The sequence below is a fragment of the Struthio camelus genome, chromosome W (assembly GCF_040807025.1).
Source record: "Struthio camelus isolate bStrCam1 chromosome W, bStrCam1.hap1, whole genome shotgun sequence".
Classification (NCBI taxonomy): domain Eukaryota; kingdom Metazoa; phylum Chordata; class Aves; order Struthioniformes; family Struthionidae; genus Struthio; species Struthio camelus.
Genome location: NC_090981.1, coordinates 57199801 through 57214514, shown reverse-complemented (window position 1 = coordinate 57214514; position 14714 = coordinate 57199801). Strand labels below are relative to the sequence as shown.

The window sequence follows — 14714 nt, the reverse complement described above, 5'->3', positions numbered from 1 at the left end:
AGGAAACACAAATAGTCGCGTTAATAAGGCTGCAGTTGGAGTGGCTAATTCTTCTCTCTAGTTACGTCATTCTTACGTGACTCAACTTTTTTCCTAACTTGGCTCTTTTCAAAGCAGGCAGCGTTTTGGATCAGATTTTTCCGCTTGCAGATGATAAACTTCAAAGCGCATAAGTTACAAATAATTAAAATGGTTTTAAGATAGTATGAATATTCTACTTGGATTAATCGCAAGCGAAAAAATAGGTCATCTTATGTAACAGACCACAAGTGAGAACAGAGAATACAGTTGGTAGTTTTGAGTCAGTCCCTGCAGGCCATCGTTCTCCACCATGAAACCACTGTACATTAGACAGCCTCTGTTCAGAATAAGTCTACATCTGGAATAAGCTAGTGTGTTACAGATCAGAAAGGAAGCGCGCTGCCGGTGCTATGCGGGGAAGCTTGCATTATGCCTGCTCCAAGCGCATACCATCAAATGCTCAATTTCATAAGCACATCATTAATAAAACAAAAAGGACCATTTTTCCCCCCAAGTATAAAATAAATAAATACATAAAATATGTCAGAACCACTCTTCTACCCTTTCTTTCACCAGCTAATTGCAGGGGAGTTTAAAGGCGGTTGACTGATTTTTTGACTGTGTGGTGCTCAAGAAGCTGCAAATCTATATATCCACAAAGGAAAAACTGCTTTGAAATCTTATATTAAAGAAAAGCTTGGCAGGAGCAAGGTGTAAACAAATGGAAAACAGAAATGCACTAAGTAGTTAAAAAGCCAGATAGTAGAAGGGAAATGTAAAATAGTTGTCTACAAAAAGCACTTTCTGTCAAGCTGCAATTCAGCAGTGCCTTCTGCAATAAAGCAACAAATTTTAAATAAAAAGCACTGATGAGAATACCAGTAATTATATGTCATCATGTGAGATCTGCGTCCATACATTGACGGTAAGAGGCCCTAACGCAGAAGACGGGATGCCTCCGTTGGCATTTTACCACAGATTTTTATTGTCTGTCTCCAGGAGCTGGTTCCCACTTAGGCATCTCACAGATTTTACCCATAACAGTAGCAGAAGCAAACAGCCAGGTCCTCCTCACTGCCCACAAAGCTGCTTTTGGAAACTCGACACTTAAAAGTAAAACAGATTCACACATTAAAGAAAATGACCACAATAATCTCGACAGGAGCTGGCAGCCAACGTGCCAATGACACGCAGCTGAAAAATCGCAAGACTATTTCCCATACAGAAGTAGGCAGCCAGGGCACCAAATTCACACCAGCGTGTAGGAGCAGGCCTGCAAGCACCGACCAGTGCACCAGCCTCCTCGATGGGCGGCCAGAGCAGGAGACAGGGTGGGACACCGGCACACCTTTCCCCCAGCACCTTTCACCGACTTCCAACAAATTAAAAGCACATCTGCCAGCAAGCCTGAAGGAGACCAGCTACTTGCCCTGCCTTGGGTCACATCATGCCTCCTCCCCAACCCGCCTCCCACTGTCCCTATTCCCAAACAGGCACGTGGGAGGGACACAGCGGTATCCAGCAAATTAACTTTCACAATCAGATAGATACCAGGCGATTAGCTTAAACATGCCAATCTCAAGATACAGTCAAGAGCCATCACCCTTCACATCGTAGATAGGACTGCGAATGACTCTGTATCAGAAAATCAAGGCAAAATCTGCTTTTTTGCAGATTCTCAACAAAGTAATTATTTCATTAGTGGATAATGAATACTCTGATATTATTAGGATATTTTTAAGGCTGATCTGGCAGCAGGGTACCTGCTTTCTTCTGGTCTTGCTATACAAGCAGGCTAAACAATTCCAAAACAACAAAAAGCAGGAAAACAAAAAGCTAAATTCCTTTATCAGTAAACTATATTCCAATATAAAATATTCCAAGACAAGAGTTCTTTGTCCTTCCCTATACTGTCTACAATGTTTCTTAGCAGTGAGGCACTGAAGACTTTGGTTTCTATGTCTGCATGACACAAGCCACTCCATGCCTCTCGGTGTCTCCTGTGCCACTTGAAAGAAGGGAAAAAAACCCCAACCAACCAACCAACCAAAATAAACTAGCAGCCTTTAATAAAAATTGCATGGGGTTGACCATGCAACCTTCCAACGTCCAAGAAATAGGCAGGTGCCAACAGCACAGGTGCAACTGCGACTCCATTCCAGAGTGCACTACCGACCACCTCAACAGGGTGACTTGTTAAAGCAGTTCCCAGGCGCTTGGTGTCCTTTTCTGAAACGCGAGGAGAAAGAAGCGCCCCAGGAGATGAATCCTGGGGAACAGCTCAAGGCAACAACATTCCTCCCCTCCCAAACACATGCAACTAAAATACACAGAACAGGCATCACAGACAAGGGGATGAAAGCCCTGCTGCTTAAAACTGAATGACCTCCGGGGATCCCTCTCCAGGGACAGGCTCATCCCTGACATCATTTCCTTGGCAAGGGCTTTAAACATTTTATCAGCCATTGCAAGCACCTGAACTACATAATCACCCCTCATAAAATTCTGCTGGAGTCATTTGTCATCCTGAGCCATCACCATCTGGATGGTGCCTCCTCGGGCTCCTCCTCTCCCTCCCTCCACCTCCTGCCTTTGACTGAAGCTTTATTTCAAGAGCAGCCAGTGGATTTCTCACTGTCCCTGACCCAAGGGGGCTTACACACAGCAACTCCCCCTGGAAAGCTCAGGCTTTTAAAAGTTAGAACGCGTTTGCACTCTCACAAATGTCTTGCCTGGTCTCATTTTGTTGCTAGGTTATTGGGAATGTTTGGTCAGTTGCTATGAAGTTTCTCCAAAAATAAAAAAAAATTAATGATAAACCCTCACTGGCTGCGGTATATTGAAGCCTATCCTAGAGCAAGCCACCAGGGTCCTGATGTCAGCTAAAGTCGAGTCTTTCATGGGGACTGACTTGCATCCTCTTGTGCCAAGCACCCAAAGGATCCCTCAGGTTTGTTTAGTGATTTCACTGACTTCAGCCCCCTGATTCAAAAACTAAGTATACACAGCTTTATAATCATGACTTACAGCACTAAAAAACCCAGAATATTCCGTTTTAAGGCATGTCCCCTTGGTTTCCAAACATTTGCGCTTAATGATTAAACTTAAATGGTGTGAATTTATATTCAGCTAAAGCCATTCTTCTGTATTCCAGTTGTGAATTTTCTGTATCATTAATACCGCATGTAAAATGAAAAAACCCCACTTTTTAGCAGGTGGGAAATGCGTTTGGACTGGAGCTCTCACTTACGTTTTACCGTAACAGAGCTTTGATCTCATCTGAGAGCTCCTAGGTGCGTCCGTAACACAGCACAGCACCTCTCCGTGCTGCCTTTGTAGGTAGCTCGTTTCCAACGGCGAGAACTTAGTTTCAAGATGACACATTAAAACTAATTCATTATAACTTCTCTGTTATCAAATTATCTTTACACAACCCCCTCCCCCCCAGCCTTTGCCCCTTTGGAAAATTCATTTTAGACACAGAATAAGAGGACAGATTACTATTTGAAAGTAAAATTTACAGCTACCACAGCTGTACCTAGCTATGGCTTAACTCATAGCAAAGACAGACAACATCTTAAGTGAGCTGAAGAAATTTGGTAACAAGTGAGACCTAACTCAGAAAGTTGTGACGACTGTTTTTTCTATGGCAAGGTGGAACACCGCTGGCAGCAAACAAATTATTTGTAGTATTAGTACCGGTTCCATAAAAGCACTTCCTAAAACCCCAAGCAAAAATCAAGGCTATGTTTTCTCAGTGTTGTACAATACAGTTGAAATACAGCTCTTGCCCCAAAGAGAGTTGACAATCCTGCCCAGGCACGACAGAGGGAAGATATCCTTATCACGGAGCACGTTAAAGCGTCAAGACGGTAGGCAGCCCCAGGATTTCATGTTAACGAAAGCTGGAAGCAAAAACACAAGATAAAAAGACCAAAGAACAGAAACAGACTTTGAGGAAGGCCTTTACTATCTAAAGGAGTCTACAATAAAAACTAAAAACTGAGTTATTTATATCTAAAACATGCATCGTATAAAAGCCCCATAATAGCCCTGATGAAATAATAATCATTGCTTAGGTTGCCAAAAAAGCTGATGTAAATCTTTTTAGCCTCACTAGCTTCAATGGAGCTGCGGATATTTACACGCTTGTACGTTGCTCAGAGCAGGGTTTTCATTTTGGTAAAACAAATTGATACGAAAAGTTTTTCTCACCATGCTTAAAAAAAGTAAAATCTTTAAATTGGTATGTAACTAGCTCGCCCATGGTTTCTTTTTACGGTTTCTCAGCCAACTCCAGTAGCCTCTCCTCATACTCATCTTATAGCCTTGCCTTTACAATTACTAGCCTACAAAACACTACCCTGTTTCAAGCCACTGAATCAATGAAGGAAACTTTGCCTGCTGTATTTAAGCTCCCAAATCTTCCCAGAACATGATGGATCATTACTCCAGCTCAGAGATTGCCTGTTTTTAAATCACCCCACACAACTTCCACCAAGACCAGCCTAGGTCCCTCCCAAGGTCATACCTGCCTTCCAGGCCTCCAAGACTTTCCTGCTACACAGACAAGAGGTACCTGTTTAGAAGTTGCACACTTTAAGGGGCATTTAGGTTCATCCCAAAAATATTGCAGCATAACATAACCAACTGTAAACATTAAATATGGACTGCTAATTGATAGGTACAATATTTACTGAGGTTACGTACTAGCAAAGAGCCTAGCAGATTTGCTTATACACAGCACTAAGAACGGCAAGCGTACAGGAGAGACCGACCGAGATCTAAGAGACGAAGGCAAGCCTGAAGGGGACTGACACATGCACGTGAGCTGGTAACGCAGGAACCTCCTGCTTAGGTTCATCTGACAAACAGTATTCATCTCAGCTCTCATTTCACGATTCAGCATTGCTGTTATTAGCAGCGCACAGGGATAAAGAAAAACACCAGGCTAGTGGGAGAGCAGGTACGGCAAGAGCAAACAACACCCCATCAGCACAGCTGTAGCTGCCTCAAAAGCACTCCTGCTGCAACTTCTCCAAGGCATCAGCCATAAGCTACCTGCTGGGTTCGGTAAGGGAGTGGCTGAAGACACTCAAAACGAACTTTCCTGCCTTAACTTTTAGTTGCTACAACTTTAAGCAAACGCTCAAAAGGGAGAAAAGAAACTTTCCTGGCTTCAGTATTTCAATTTCTGCAACTCTTCAACCTGCTTCCCGGGGCAGGGGAGTAGGAAGGAGCAAAAGGGAGTACAGGAGGCGTTAACGCAAGAGGTCCTTGCGCAGCTGTGCAGGTCACAGAACCGCTTCTCCAACTCTTTCCTCTCACTGACAGCCACCCTCGAGCTCGCTGCAACCGGCTGGGATTGCTTTGAGGCAAATATAGTGGTCCCCAAAGGCACGAGACTGACAGCACTGGATATTCAATTAGTCAACTCATGGAGACAGCGAGCACTGCGCGGGCAGCGGAGATGGATCGGTTTTCCCCACAGATGCGATGCCCTGCCAATGCACCTCGTCCCCGTTTGGGAGGAGATAATTCATCCCATGGCTTTGAAAGGTTTGGCTCGCTCTTTGAAGCTTGGAATGAGGTTGCAACTTCTGACGCTAAGTTCTGGAAACTGTTTTCAAAAGGCTCCTACCACAACTGGATCTCAAATGCCTAAGTGCCAGGTCATGCTTTGAAAACAGAGCTTTAAGGGAGATTTGAGGGTCCCAAGTTTCTTTATTCCTTGCTTCCTCTCTTTTTTCCTTTCAATAGGAGGCAAATAATTTTTCAAATTTTATTCACCGTCTGTTAAGAAACAGAATTAAGCCACTGATTCCTTTGATAGAAGGATCAAGCCATGCTATTCGGGCTCTAGCTATTCAAATTTCTCCACGTTCAAATGTCAGGAAAACGCAATTAATACTGACACATACAGAGGTCAAATCTCTAAGCAAAACATTAAGAGGGAAAAAAAAAAAAGAGAGAGAGAGAGAGAGAAGCAATTTTGCTAAGTGACTGCGCCTCCCAAAAGGCTCCATGAGAGATGCACCAGAAATGAACAGACAGACAATAGCTCTTCGACTTCCAGTGACTTAACTAAGCTTTCATGTTTTACAAAGCCACCTTATGCGTGTTTCACATGAAAAACACGTATTTATTGCTCACGTTCATATATATGTTCTGAATTTAATAATTTACTTCTCAGACTGAGATGGCTCAAAAAATCAAGACAACACTAGCACGAAACAGCTCTAGATCAAGAGTTTTGGTTTTTTATATATTGTCTTTCCCCACAAAACCTCAGATCATCTTTCGTTTATGACATGTCTTTAATTAGACATCTTCAAAACAGATTTAGGAAGTTTTTAAATTGGCCAGAGCCTTCAAAACCCTGAAGGTCTGGATCTTTAACTTAATATTCTCTTTTGGAAAGGTTTTACAGCCTGTACACTTCAAAAACTGTGCACTAGCATCTTTCTCTCCCTGTTGCACCATGAAATCAAACTTGGCTCACAGATGGGAAGAGCAGGTTTTCTCAGTTACGTTTCTTTAGGACCACTTTTTTTTTTTTTTTTTTTTTGGTTTCAGCCTTTCTACTGTATTTTAAGTTTGAAACAACCACCACCACGATGCACTAGTATCAGAGACTGCCAATTCGGGACACATTAATACCACACCTTTGTTCAACACAATTTAGTGATATGACATACACTCACACTGCTGTATTACCAGCTTTGTAGTTTTAAAAACAAAACCAGCTGTTGCAGCAAGTCCCCAGCCTAGCACAGCAGCATCCATCTGTTTATACTATCAGCGTCTTTGGAAAGTTTGGCAAACAGCTCTTCTGGTGATAGATGCATAGTGAAATCTGATCAAGACTCGGGTTATTTTTCTGCACGCAGCAATGCTGAAATTCCAGCCAGGCAACAAACCCCACGATCTCCATTAGGATGGAGAGAGAAGCGGTAAAAGCCCCTGTCCCACTGTTGTCCCAAACATTGACAAACTGTCCGTCTCATCAACACAGAGTAAAATTCACAGCAGCTTCCACGGGATCTCTAAACATTTTCCAAACAAGTCCTGTAACACAAGCTAAAAAATGGCCCGTGGTCTTCTGCTGACTCCCTTTCCCTTCAAAAAGGAAGCTTTTGATTCCAGTTTTAACCTAAGCTTTAACGGCCTGTAGAGCTCAGACAACGCTAAACACGAAGCCTCAAAGAACGAAACGACCGTCCTCCGCTGACGCTTCCCGCTGCAGTGTCATAACGTCATCAGTTGTTTCAAGCCAAAGAGATCCCGAAGCTAAGGCTGATAGCTCTGATAACTAAGCAATCTTCTCCCTTCGTCACAGACGTAACGTGAGAGAGGCCCCTCACAATTATTATTTAATGCCCAAATCCTCCTCCCCCTGTTTCTGCACCCCACGCCAGCTCTGAGAGAGCCTACCTGAGGCTCAGGGCCCCACTGGCTTCCCGGGCGCAGAGGTTCAGCCTGAGGACCGAAGGCCACACGGTTCGGATGCCTGCATCCAAAGGGATGGGGGCAGCTGCCCAAGAAAAGCCCTTAAGTCATGGGCATACCTGCTGCTGCTTTTAAAAACCCAAAGAAGCATACCTGGGCAGACTGGTCGCTCACGTCAGGCACCCCACCATCCGACAGCCGGGACCGGTGCTGTCCCCCCAAGCTGCAGAACTGCTCCTCCACGCTGCTTTCCGCCTCGGGCGACTCCAGCTGAGGAGCCTCCACTTCCATCGGGGTGCAGTGCCCGTTGCCCGGCTCCGAGCTGGCCTTCTCCTTGCTCTCCTTGCCGCCTGGCGTTCTGGTGATGACGCCAAACTTCCTCGTTCTTTTCCCATTTTGGGCAGCTCTGTCGCTCGGCTCGGGGCCCGGCTTCGCCTTGGGGTCACAGCCGTTGCCGTTGTTGCCGTTGGAGGGAGGAAGAGGGGCTTTGCGCTTGATGCGGCGCAGCATGATCAGGTAGACGAAGCCGCCATTCCAGCACTGCTCAGCCAAGTAACTGCAGGGGAAGGGACAAGCACGGATTAGGACAAGCACAGCTTGCCCCGTGACGCCCACGGTGCACCCCGCCGACGGCAAGACGCGCCGCTGGGTACCCAGGCACCCTCTGAGCAGCCCCAACTAACTGGCTACCAGGATATATTAGGACACCTGGGGGCATCAGCAAATGCTCTTTTCATTCGGTATCAGATTTTCTAAGCAGCGCAGACGCGCAGGGGAGCTCGGAGCGACCGCAGACGCTGCTCGGCAAACAGCACTCAACGCCAGGCACGTTCGCTCAGGCCGATCTCATTCGGGCATTATATGACAACTGGTACACACCACCCACCAAACTGGTTTCCACCACTCTGACCTCAAGACCTGTGTCACAGCAACACAAAAAAGTGGATGACGCAAAGCAAAGCAGAGCGGGTTTCCAGTGGAGAATAAAATAAGTAAGTAGAGATTTAGAAAGGAAAATCAGGCAGGCTTCGTTTGTGCAGCAGCCCATAGAGCTATTGCATCTGAAATGACCCTCCTTAGAGGAACTAATCTTCTGCTTCAGCATACATACAGGCTTTGAAGGCCTCGGGGGGGAAAAGAAAAACCACCACTGGGGTAAGCAGGCATAGCTCCAGTGGCCTCAGTACAGCAAAGCGTGGCACTACAAATGAAGGCGTACTGGCTCCAGTAAACGGACATGGAAATAAGGTGGGTTTCCTTCAGAGTAAGCATACTCCAATCAAAGTAAGAGCTATGTCATCTCAGCTGTGGAAGGAGCAAGCCACGAGGTTTCCAGCACTGCAGCAAAACATCACCTCCCCTCCCGCAGGCTTTGAACATGCCTTAAAGGAACTGACATTTCTGTTTCAAGCAAATACCCGGTGACCTTAAAGAAACTGCACCCATTGATGCAAAAGGGGAATCTAACTTCATGTCTCTTTTGAGAGCGCATATACCTCAACCCAAATTCTTGAAATATCTGGGTTCTGAGCCAAGGGCGTAGCCTACCAAGAGCACAAACAAGCTGGAATTTGTACTTAGCAGGTTTGTATGTGCCCTTTCACACTAATTTAGGCCCCCAAAATACATTGCCTTTCTCACTAGCAAAAGCTGCAAGAATTCCCAAGAGCATCAAGTAAGCGTCTGCTGCAGCTGCAACAAACGTTTCACTAATATGGAGCAGTTGGTGAACCTACAGCTACCAGAGATGGGAAAGTAGGTGTGGAGTTAAATCATAAGGGATCCTAAGAGAAAATAATAGAGCAGTTTTGGTTGAAAGAGGAGGAGAAAAATTCAGGGGTCTTCCATCTTTTTTTCCCCCTTACTTGAAGCTTCTGCGCAAATTTTCCTCTCTCCTTTCTTAAAGGGTTGGTTAGTCTTAAACACAGTCCCTGAAAATTATGCCTGAATAGAGGTGACTTACGGCAAAACAGGAAAAGCAGCTATGATAACCCCTGAAGCAAACTTCTGTACAGAGGAGTGAAGAAAACACTCTTTAATTACTGAAAGTAATCTGGACCAGCCTGGGAGTGACTGAAAATAACCTACGACGGGTGTGCGTTTTGTCCACAGATGTTAGCTGGTAGTTTCAGTCCAGTTCTTCCCAAAGCTTACATGTCCCCACCAGAAAACATTACAATCAGCTTACATCTGATTAGAAAGACTCATTCCTGAACGAAGATAACAACTATGTAGCCTTCAAAACAGCCCTGGGGTAACAGACTTGAAGGACAGACACATGGGCTCTGCCAAATCTCCCCAAAGAACAGAAACTGCAGTTCAACTCCCAGGACAATACACTCAACAGTTTTCACCAGGCAAAACTTGGTTTTTATTTAAATATTTTTAATGATTTAAAAAAAAAAAAAAAACATCTCAAAACAGACAGCCAAGGAGCCCTGTTGGCTGGAAAGTCTCTGCAGCCATGGTCAGCTATCTAGGTGGCCATGAGGTGACACTGCACTCAGCAAGGTGCCGAGGGAAGACAGGACCTAAAGGGTTAGCTTAAAACAAGTCCAGAACTAAGATGGAAGTACTTCTGATTATCAACTTAAAAGAAAAAAATCTTCTAATCAACAGAAAATGGGCAGTTTTGTTCCAGAAACAATATGGGCTGCCTGTTTTTCACATTCATCTTTCAACTCAGATTTCAAGGCAGCCAGTAAAGCTGATTAAAATTCATGACTTTTGCTTGCAGCAATACCACTGCACTCTGATCCATCACACATGAAGCCTGATAGCATTGCTTCTCCTGGCGCACGGAAGCAGAAAAGCAGCTCCTCTTCCAATAGTCCTGTGGTTCACATAGGTGCTGCCCACCCTGTTTTTGTGCAGAGTCAGTTCTGCCTGACTTGTTTTTGGGCAGGTGCATGTATGCAGGTTGTTCTTAAAACACAGATCTCTATCTCTGAACTAATCGCTGATGTACTTTTGAGTGCCAGTAATCAAGTGCATGCATTTGTCAGATATTTGATTTAGGAACTATGTGGAATGAAAGAGAGGTAAGTTACTGAATGTCTCAAATAAAGCAGTCTTACACAGGAAAAAATAATTTACTATTTCATTTCCCACTGTAGCACATTCATTCTGTTTATAAATGTAAAGTTATGTAAAGGTAAGATGGAAGCTCCTTTTTTCTGTCCGCTGGCCGCAGAGTATCAAGCCCAAAGTCTGGAGCAGGGTTCACAGCCAGCAGTAATAGATGCAGCAGCACTGAAGTCAGTGGAGCCACACTGATTTACTCCATATGTCGAGATGGCCTACAAGTTCCAGGCGTGCAGCCTGTAGTAACTCATGCTTTTATGTCTTCCTGAGTACTTCTAGGCAGTTCAAAGCACACAATAATTCTCCATGAAAAAAAGAAAAGCATTCTCTGGGTCAGTGAGCAACTACCTTTGAATGGCAGTAAATGACCACGTACCCCAGCCGATGTCAGATATTTCAGGACGGGGTAGATCCAGCTGCTGTAAGGATGGGTATCAGTGATGCAATAAGTGGTATCGTTATCTCAGAGTTTGTTTTGAGCCAAAGACCAGGCATCCCATGTTGGAAAACCAATAATGGTATAACACTGAACTTACATTACAAGACAGGGAACTAATATTGCAAGCATTTGTGGTCATTTGCTCCCTCCCTTCCCTAGGCAGGGCTGTTAACCAAGCAATCCAAGGCTCTCTTAAGTTGTGCTAAGAATACGCTGCCTACTTAGTCGGCTTATTTTTCCTTTGCTATTTCTTTTCTTATTTAAGAAAGAAGCCAAAAAACCTTAAGAAAGCCCAGGAGGCTCTAAGTGCAAGACAAAAGACAGGAAAGGTTGTATTAGATGAGTGAAAATCCGCAGATTTTTCATTACTTTCCATCAATCCAGGAACATCTTATGCCAGAAGGCAAGAAAAAGCTGGATTCAATAAAGCATATTTGTACAGCCTCTAGACTGCAGAAAACTGTGCAAAAGCTAGACAGGACCCAAAATTCCACTTCTCAGAGTTTTTAACGTGTGCAAGGCAGACAAGCTTTTTCCTGGATTTGGCCCCTACAGAGCACTTGGAGACATCAGAAATCGGTACACCACATCGGTTTCAGGCGGGCCGAGATCAGAGCTGATACAGATTTGGAGAATCAACTTCTACCTGGAAGTTGTTAGTTATTTTGAACACTGTCTTCAGCTGGGAAGGAGAAAACGCACGGCACAAAAGTATCTCTAACGCAACTTCAATTGATCCGATTTATTGGAAACTAAGACTGTTAGTCACAACTGTTTTTCGGCCTCCTCTCCCCCTCTTTGGTTGGTAGGGGATGGAGTAAGATTCAGGAAAAGCCCTGGATCTTATAAAGCAACTAAAAAGCCTGGCAAGCTACTCCTAATACCGGTGAATGACTACATGTAACAAATCCTATTATCATTGATTTTAAGAATGCAAGAGATTTTACCAACTCACAATACATCTATTAAGTTTAGTAACCCTATTAAGTTTAGTAACCAAAACAGAACGCTTTACCAGCAAAATACCTGCCCATGATTTTTGTATTTGCCCGTTTGCAGGCTAGTGTCAATGCCCTCGGCACAGCTGGGCAAGCTGGTTTCCCTGCTCTCAAGAGGCCAGCTGCCAAGCAAACACGCAGGAGTACTTTTGTGTTAGGAAAAGGCTGTCTTGTATCCCCTCCCCTTACATAGCAAGGAAATCCCTTACAGGCAAGCCTCGCAACTCCTTTCCATAATGTGTTTTACTAGCAGGACGTTGCCCCATCCTACGTGAGTAACTACTGCTAGGGCTCCCGTGCTCCATGTTTCCCCAGGGCCTCCCCAGCTGAGCATCTCAAAGCCCCGCGCAGTACTTGATGCCCAGGAAAGCCCTACCGCAGCACAGCAGGATGCAGCAGCAGAGACTCACCGCGTCCTCTGCGACAACAGCAGCGGCAGAGAAGCCTACCTGCGGCAGTCACAGGCCAGGCTGGGGACAGTCAGACGTGGAATTCGGGAAAAGCACCACAAAGGCTGAAGCACAGGGAAACCCAATCCAAATTCACATTCAGACAGGAAACTACCAAAGATCACAACAACCACCAAGGCACCAGGGTGATGGACACCAAGACGCCCCTGGAAGGGATGACGAACGTTAGGCCTCGGTATTTCAGCGGCAGCTCCCCAAGCAAGCTCCAAAACGTCTCTGAAACATTTCTGGGCCCAGATACAACGACCACCTGGCTGTTTTTACTGCTCTGATCTCACTCTAGTGTTAGCTATGGTAAAATATCTGCCTATATGAAATATCAGCCTCAAGCAGTGAGGCAGACTTGTTCTTCTCTGTAGCAGAGAAACCATGAAAACGTTAGTAATTTTCAAAACTAAGGAAAAATTGTTTTACCCTTTAAAGAGTGCTGTAGGGTTACCTCTTGCAAAGTTCAGCCACATGTTAGAAAGTGCAACTGGTGGCTGGTATTAAGGGTCATTTAATACTCCCTTTCTATCAGAACTATGAAGAGAAGCACACATCTGCTTCTTCCTTCTGAGACTATTTTGAGCTCCACAGCCAAATCCCATTTCTCCCCAACACCGCTGAACTGATTGTAGCGATTATATAAACTGATAAACTTGCTGAGTTTATTCCAAGTTCCTCGGCATGTATGTGAGGTGTTAGACTCAGAAATGGTGTTTTAGGGTAAAGTCAGTCTTCTTTTCATTTTATATTTATATGTGTGCACGTGTATGTGTGTGTGTGTGTGTGTGTGTGTGTGTCTGTATAAAATACAAAGGTTTCCAGACTTGACAAGAACATGCTGCAACAAATTGTGTCACATCACATCTCAAAGCTAACGCAGTGACACTGGAACAAATACAGATGGTCACACAGAGAGAAGGAAAACCCAAAGCAGGCCCAGCAGCCACCAGAAAACATCTGGATTTACTTTAGGATCAGAAATATTGAAGTATGTTTATTTTATAATAATGGCACTCTTTTGCATCTCTACAGAACCTTTCATCCCAATAGATCAGAAAATATTTTGGAAATTATATACACAGAATATCACTGATAGCCAGCCAACTGCCATATAACATAGTTCACCAGAGCAAGAAGAAAAAATTTCAGCCGAGGCAGCTGCTTTTAGAGCCTCTACCTAGGACGTCTGGGGACCCGTAATGTCCTTAGCAGGACAGAGAGGCTGCTAATTTTTATGCTCTTCTCCAAAAGACTGTGATATGGTAAAACTTCTTGAAACTTAATCTCCAGGCTGGAAAGATACAGGGCAGAGTGGTTCCTAACAGAACTAAACATATGGACCCAAAGGGGATTTAAAAGCTAAAATTAACAAACTGCCTCTCCATGATAGAGGCAAATGATCTAACTTGGTTTTCAGGTAATACGGGGCACATAACTCCAATGACTAGCAGATAGTGACAGATCTAAGAGCACATGCCTCCCCGTCAAACCCTCACCCCGCTGCCACCACCACGTGTGAAAGCACCCAGCCCATCGAGCACAGATCTGGTAAACACCACAGGGATACCGTTCAAGCTCGTTGTTCTCTAGGACAATGATTTCTAGGTCTCTGGGCAGGATTCAAGTCACCATTAATGCATGCAGTCGAAGAGGAGGATCAGCACGCTCCAAAGACCCGGTCAACCCTTTCCCTCGCCACCTCGCAAGCAGGTTCACTGCAGGGCTGGGCTGGGGGCACACCTCCTCAGGGTGGCATGTCCGCCAGGACACCCACTGCCACCCCGTCTCTGCCGTCACACCTCCTCTGCCTCCCCAGGGGACCCTGCTCTCCCAGAATAGTTTATCTCAGTAGAAACCAACTGCGCTGGTAGAGCTGGCTGCTGCTTGAACATATTCCTGTGGGCAGCTACGGCACACCAGGAACGAGCCAGGGAGTTTTCAGTTCAGCGTCTCACCACCTACAAGCCCTTTCCTGTCCTGGGCTCTGCGTGTGATGACACACACAACAAGGGATGCAATGTTCTCCTCCTGCGCTAATAAGCAGGGGGGAAGCGAAGAAACAGCATGGGAAAAGTCAGTCGTGGAGCAAGACACGAAAAACATCCACGGAGCTGATTCAAACAGTCTGGGCTCCCACTTCCCTTCTGAGGGCAAACAATTCAGAGGCATCAGCTCATTGCCAAGAATAAGCAGCACTTCCTGCAGTCTCACATTAGCTGCAGCTCTCCAGGCAGTACCAGCTTTTTTCAGGAAGACCAAAGTGCT

At 45.1% G+C, this 14714-nt stretch overlaps 1 protein-coding gene across 4 annotated transcripts in view; it reads right to left on the bottom strand.

Moving 5' to 3' along the window:
* Window positions 1-14714, bottom strand: part of LOC104147771 (PDZ domain-containing protein 2) — a 213056-nt gene that overhangs the window by 61562 nt on the left and 136780 nt on the right. For all 4 annotated transcript variants that reach the window (XM_068925089.1, XM_068925090.1, XM_068925091.1 and 1 more), the window contains one exon: window positions 7624-8026. In XM_068925089.1, the coding sequence (XP_068781190.1) occupies window positions 7624-8026 (403 nt within the window). The remainder of the gene's footprint in view (window positions 1-7623; window positions 8027-14714) is intronic.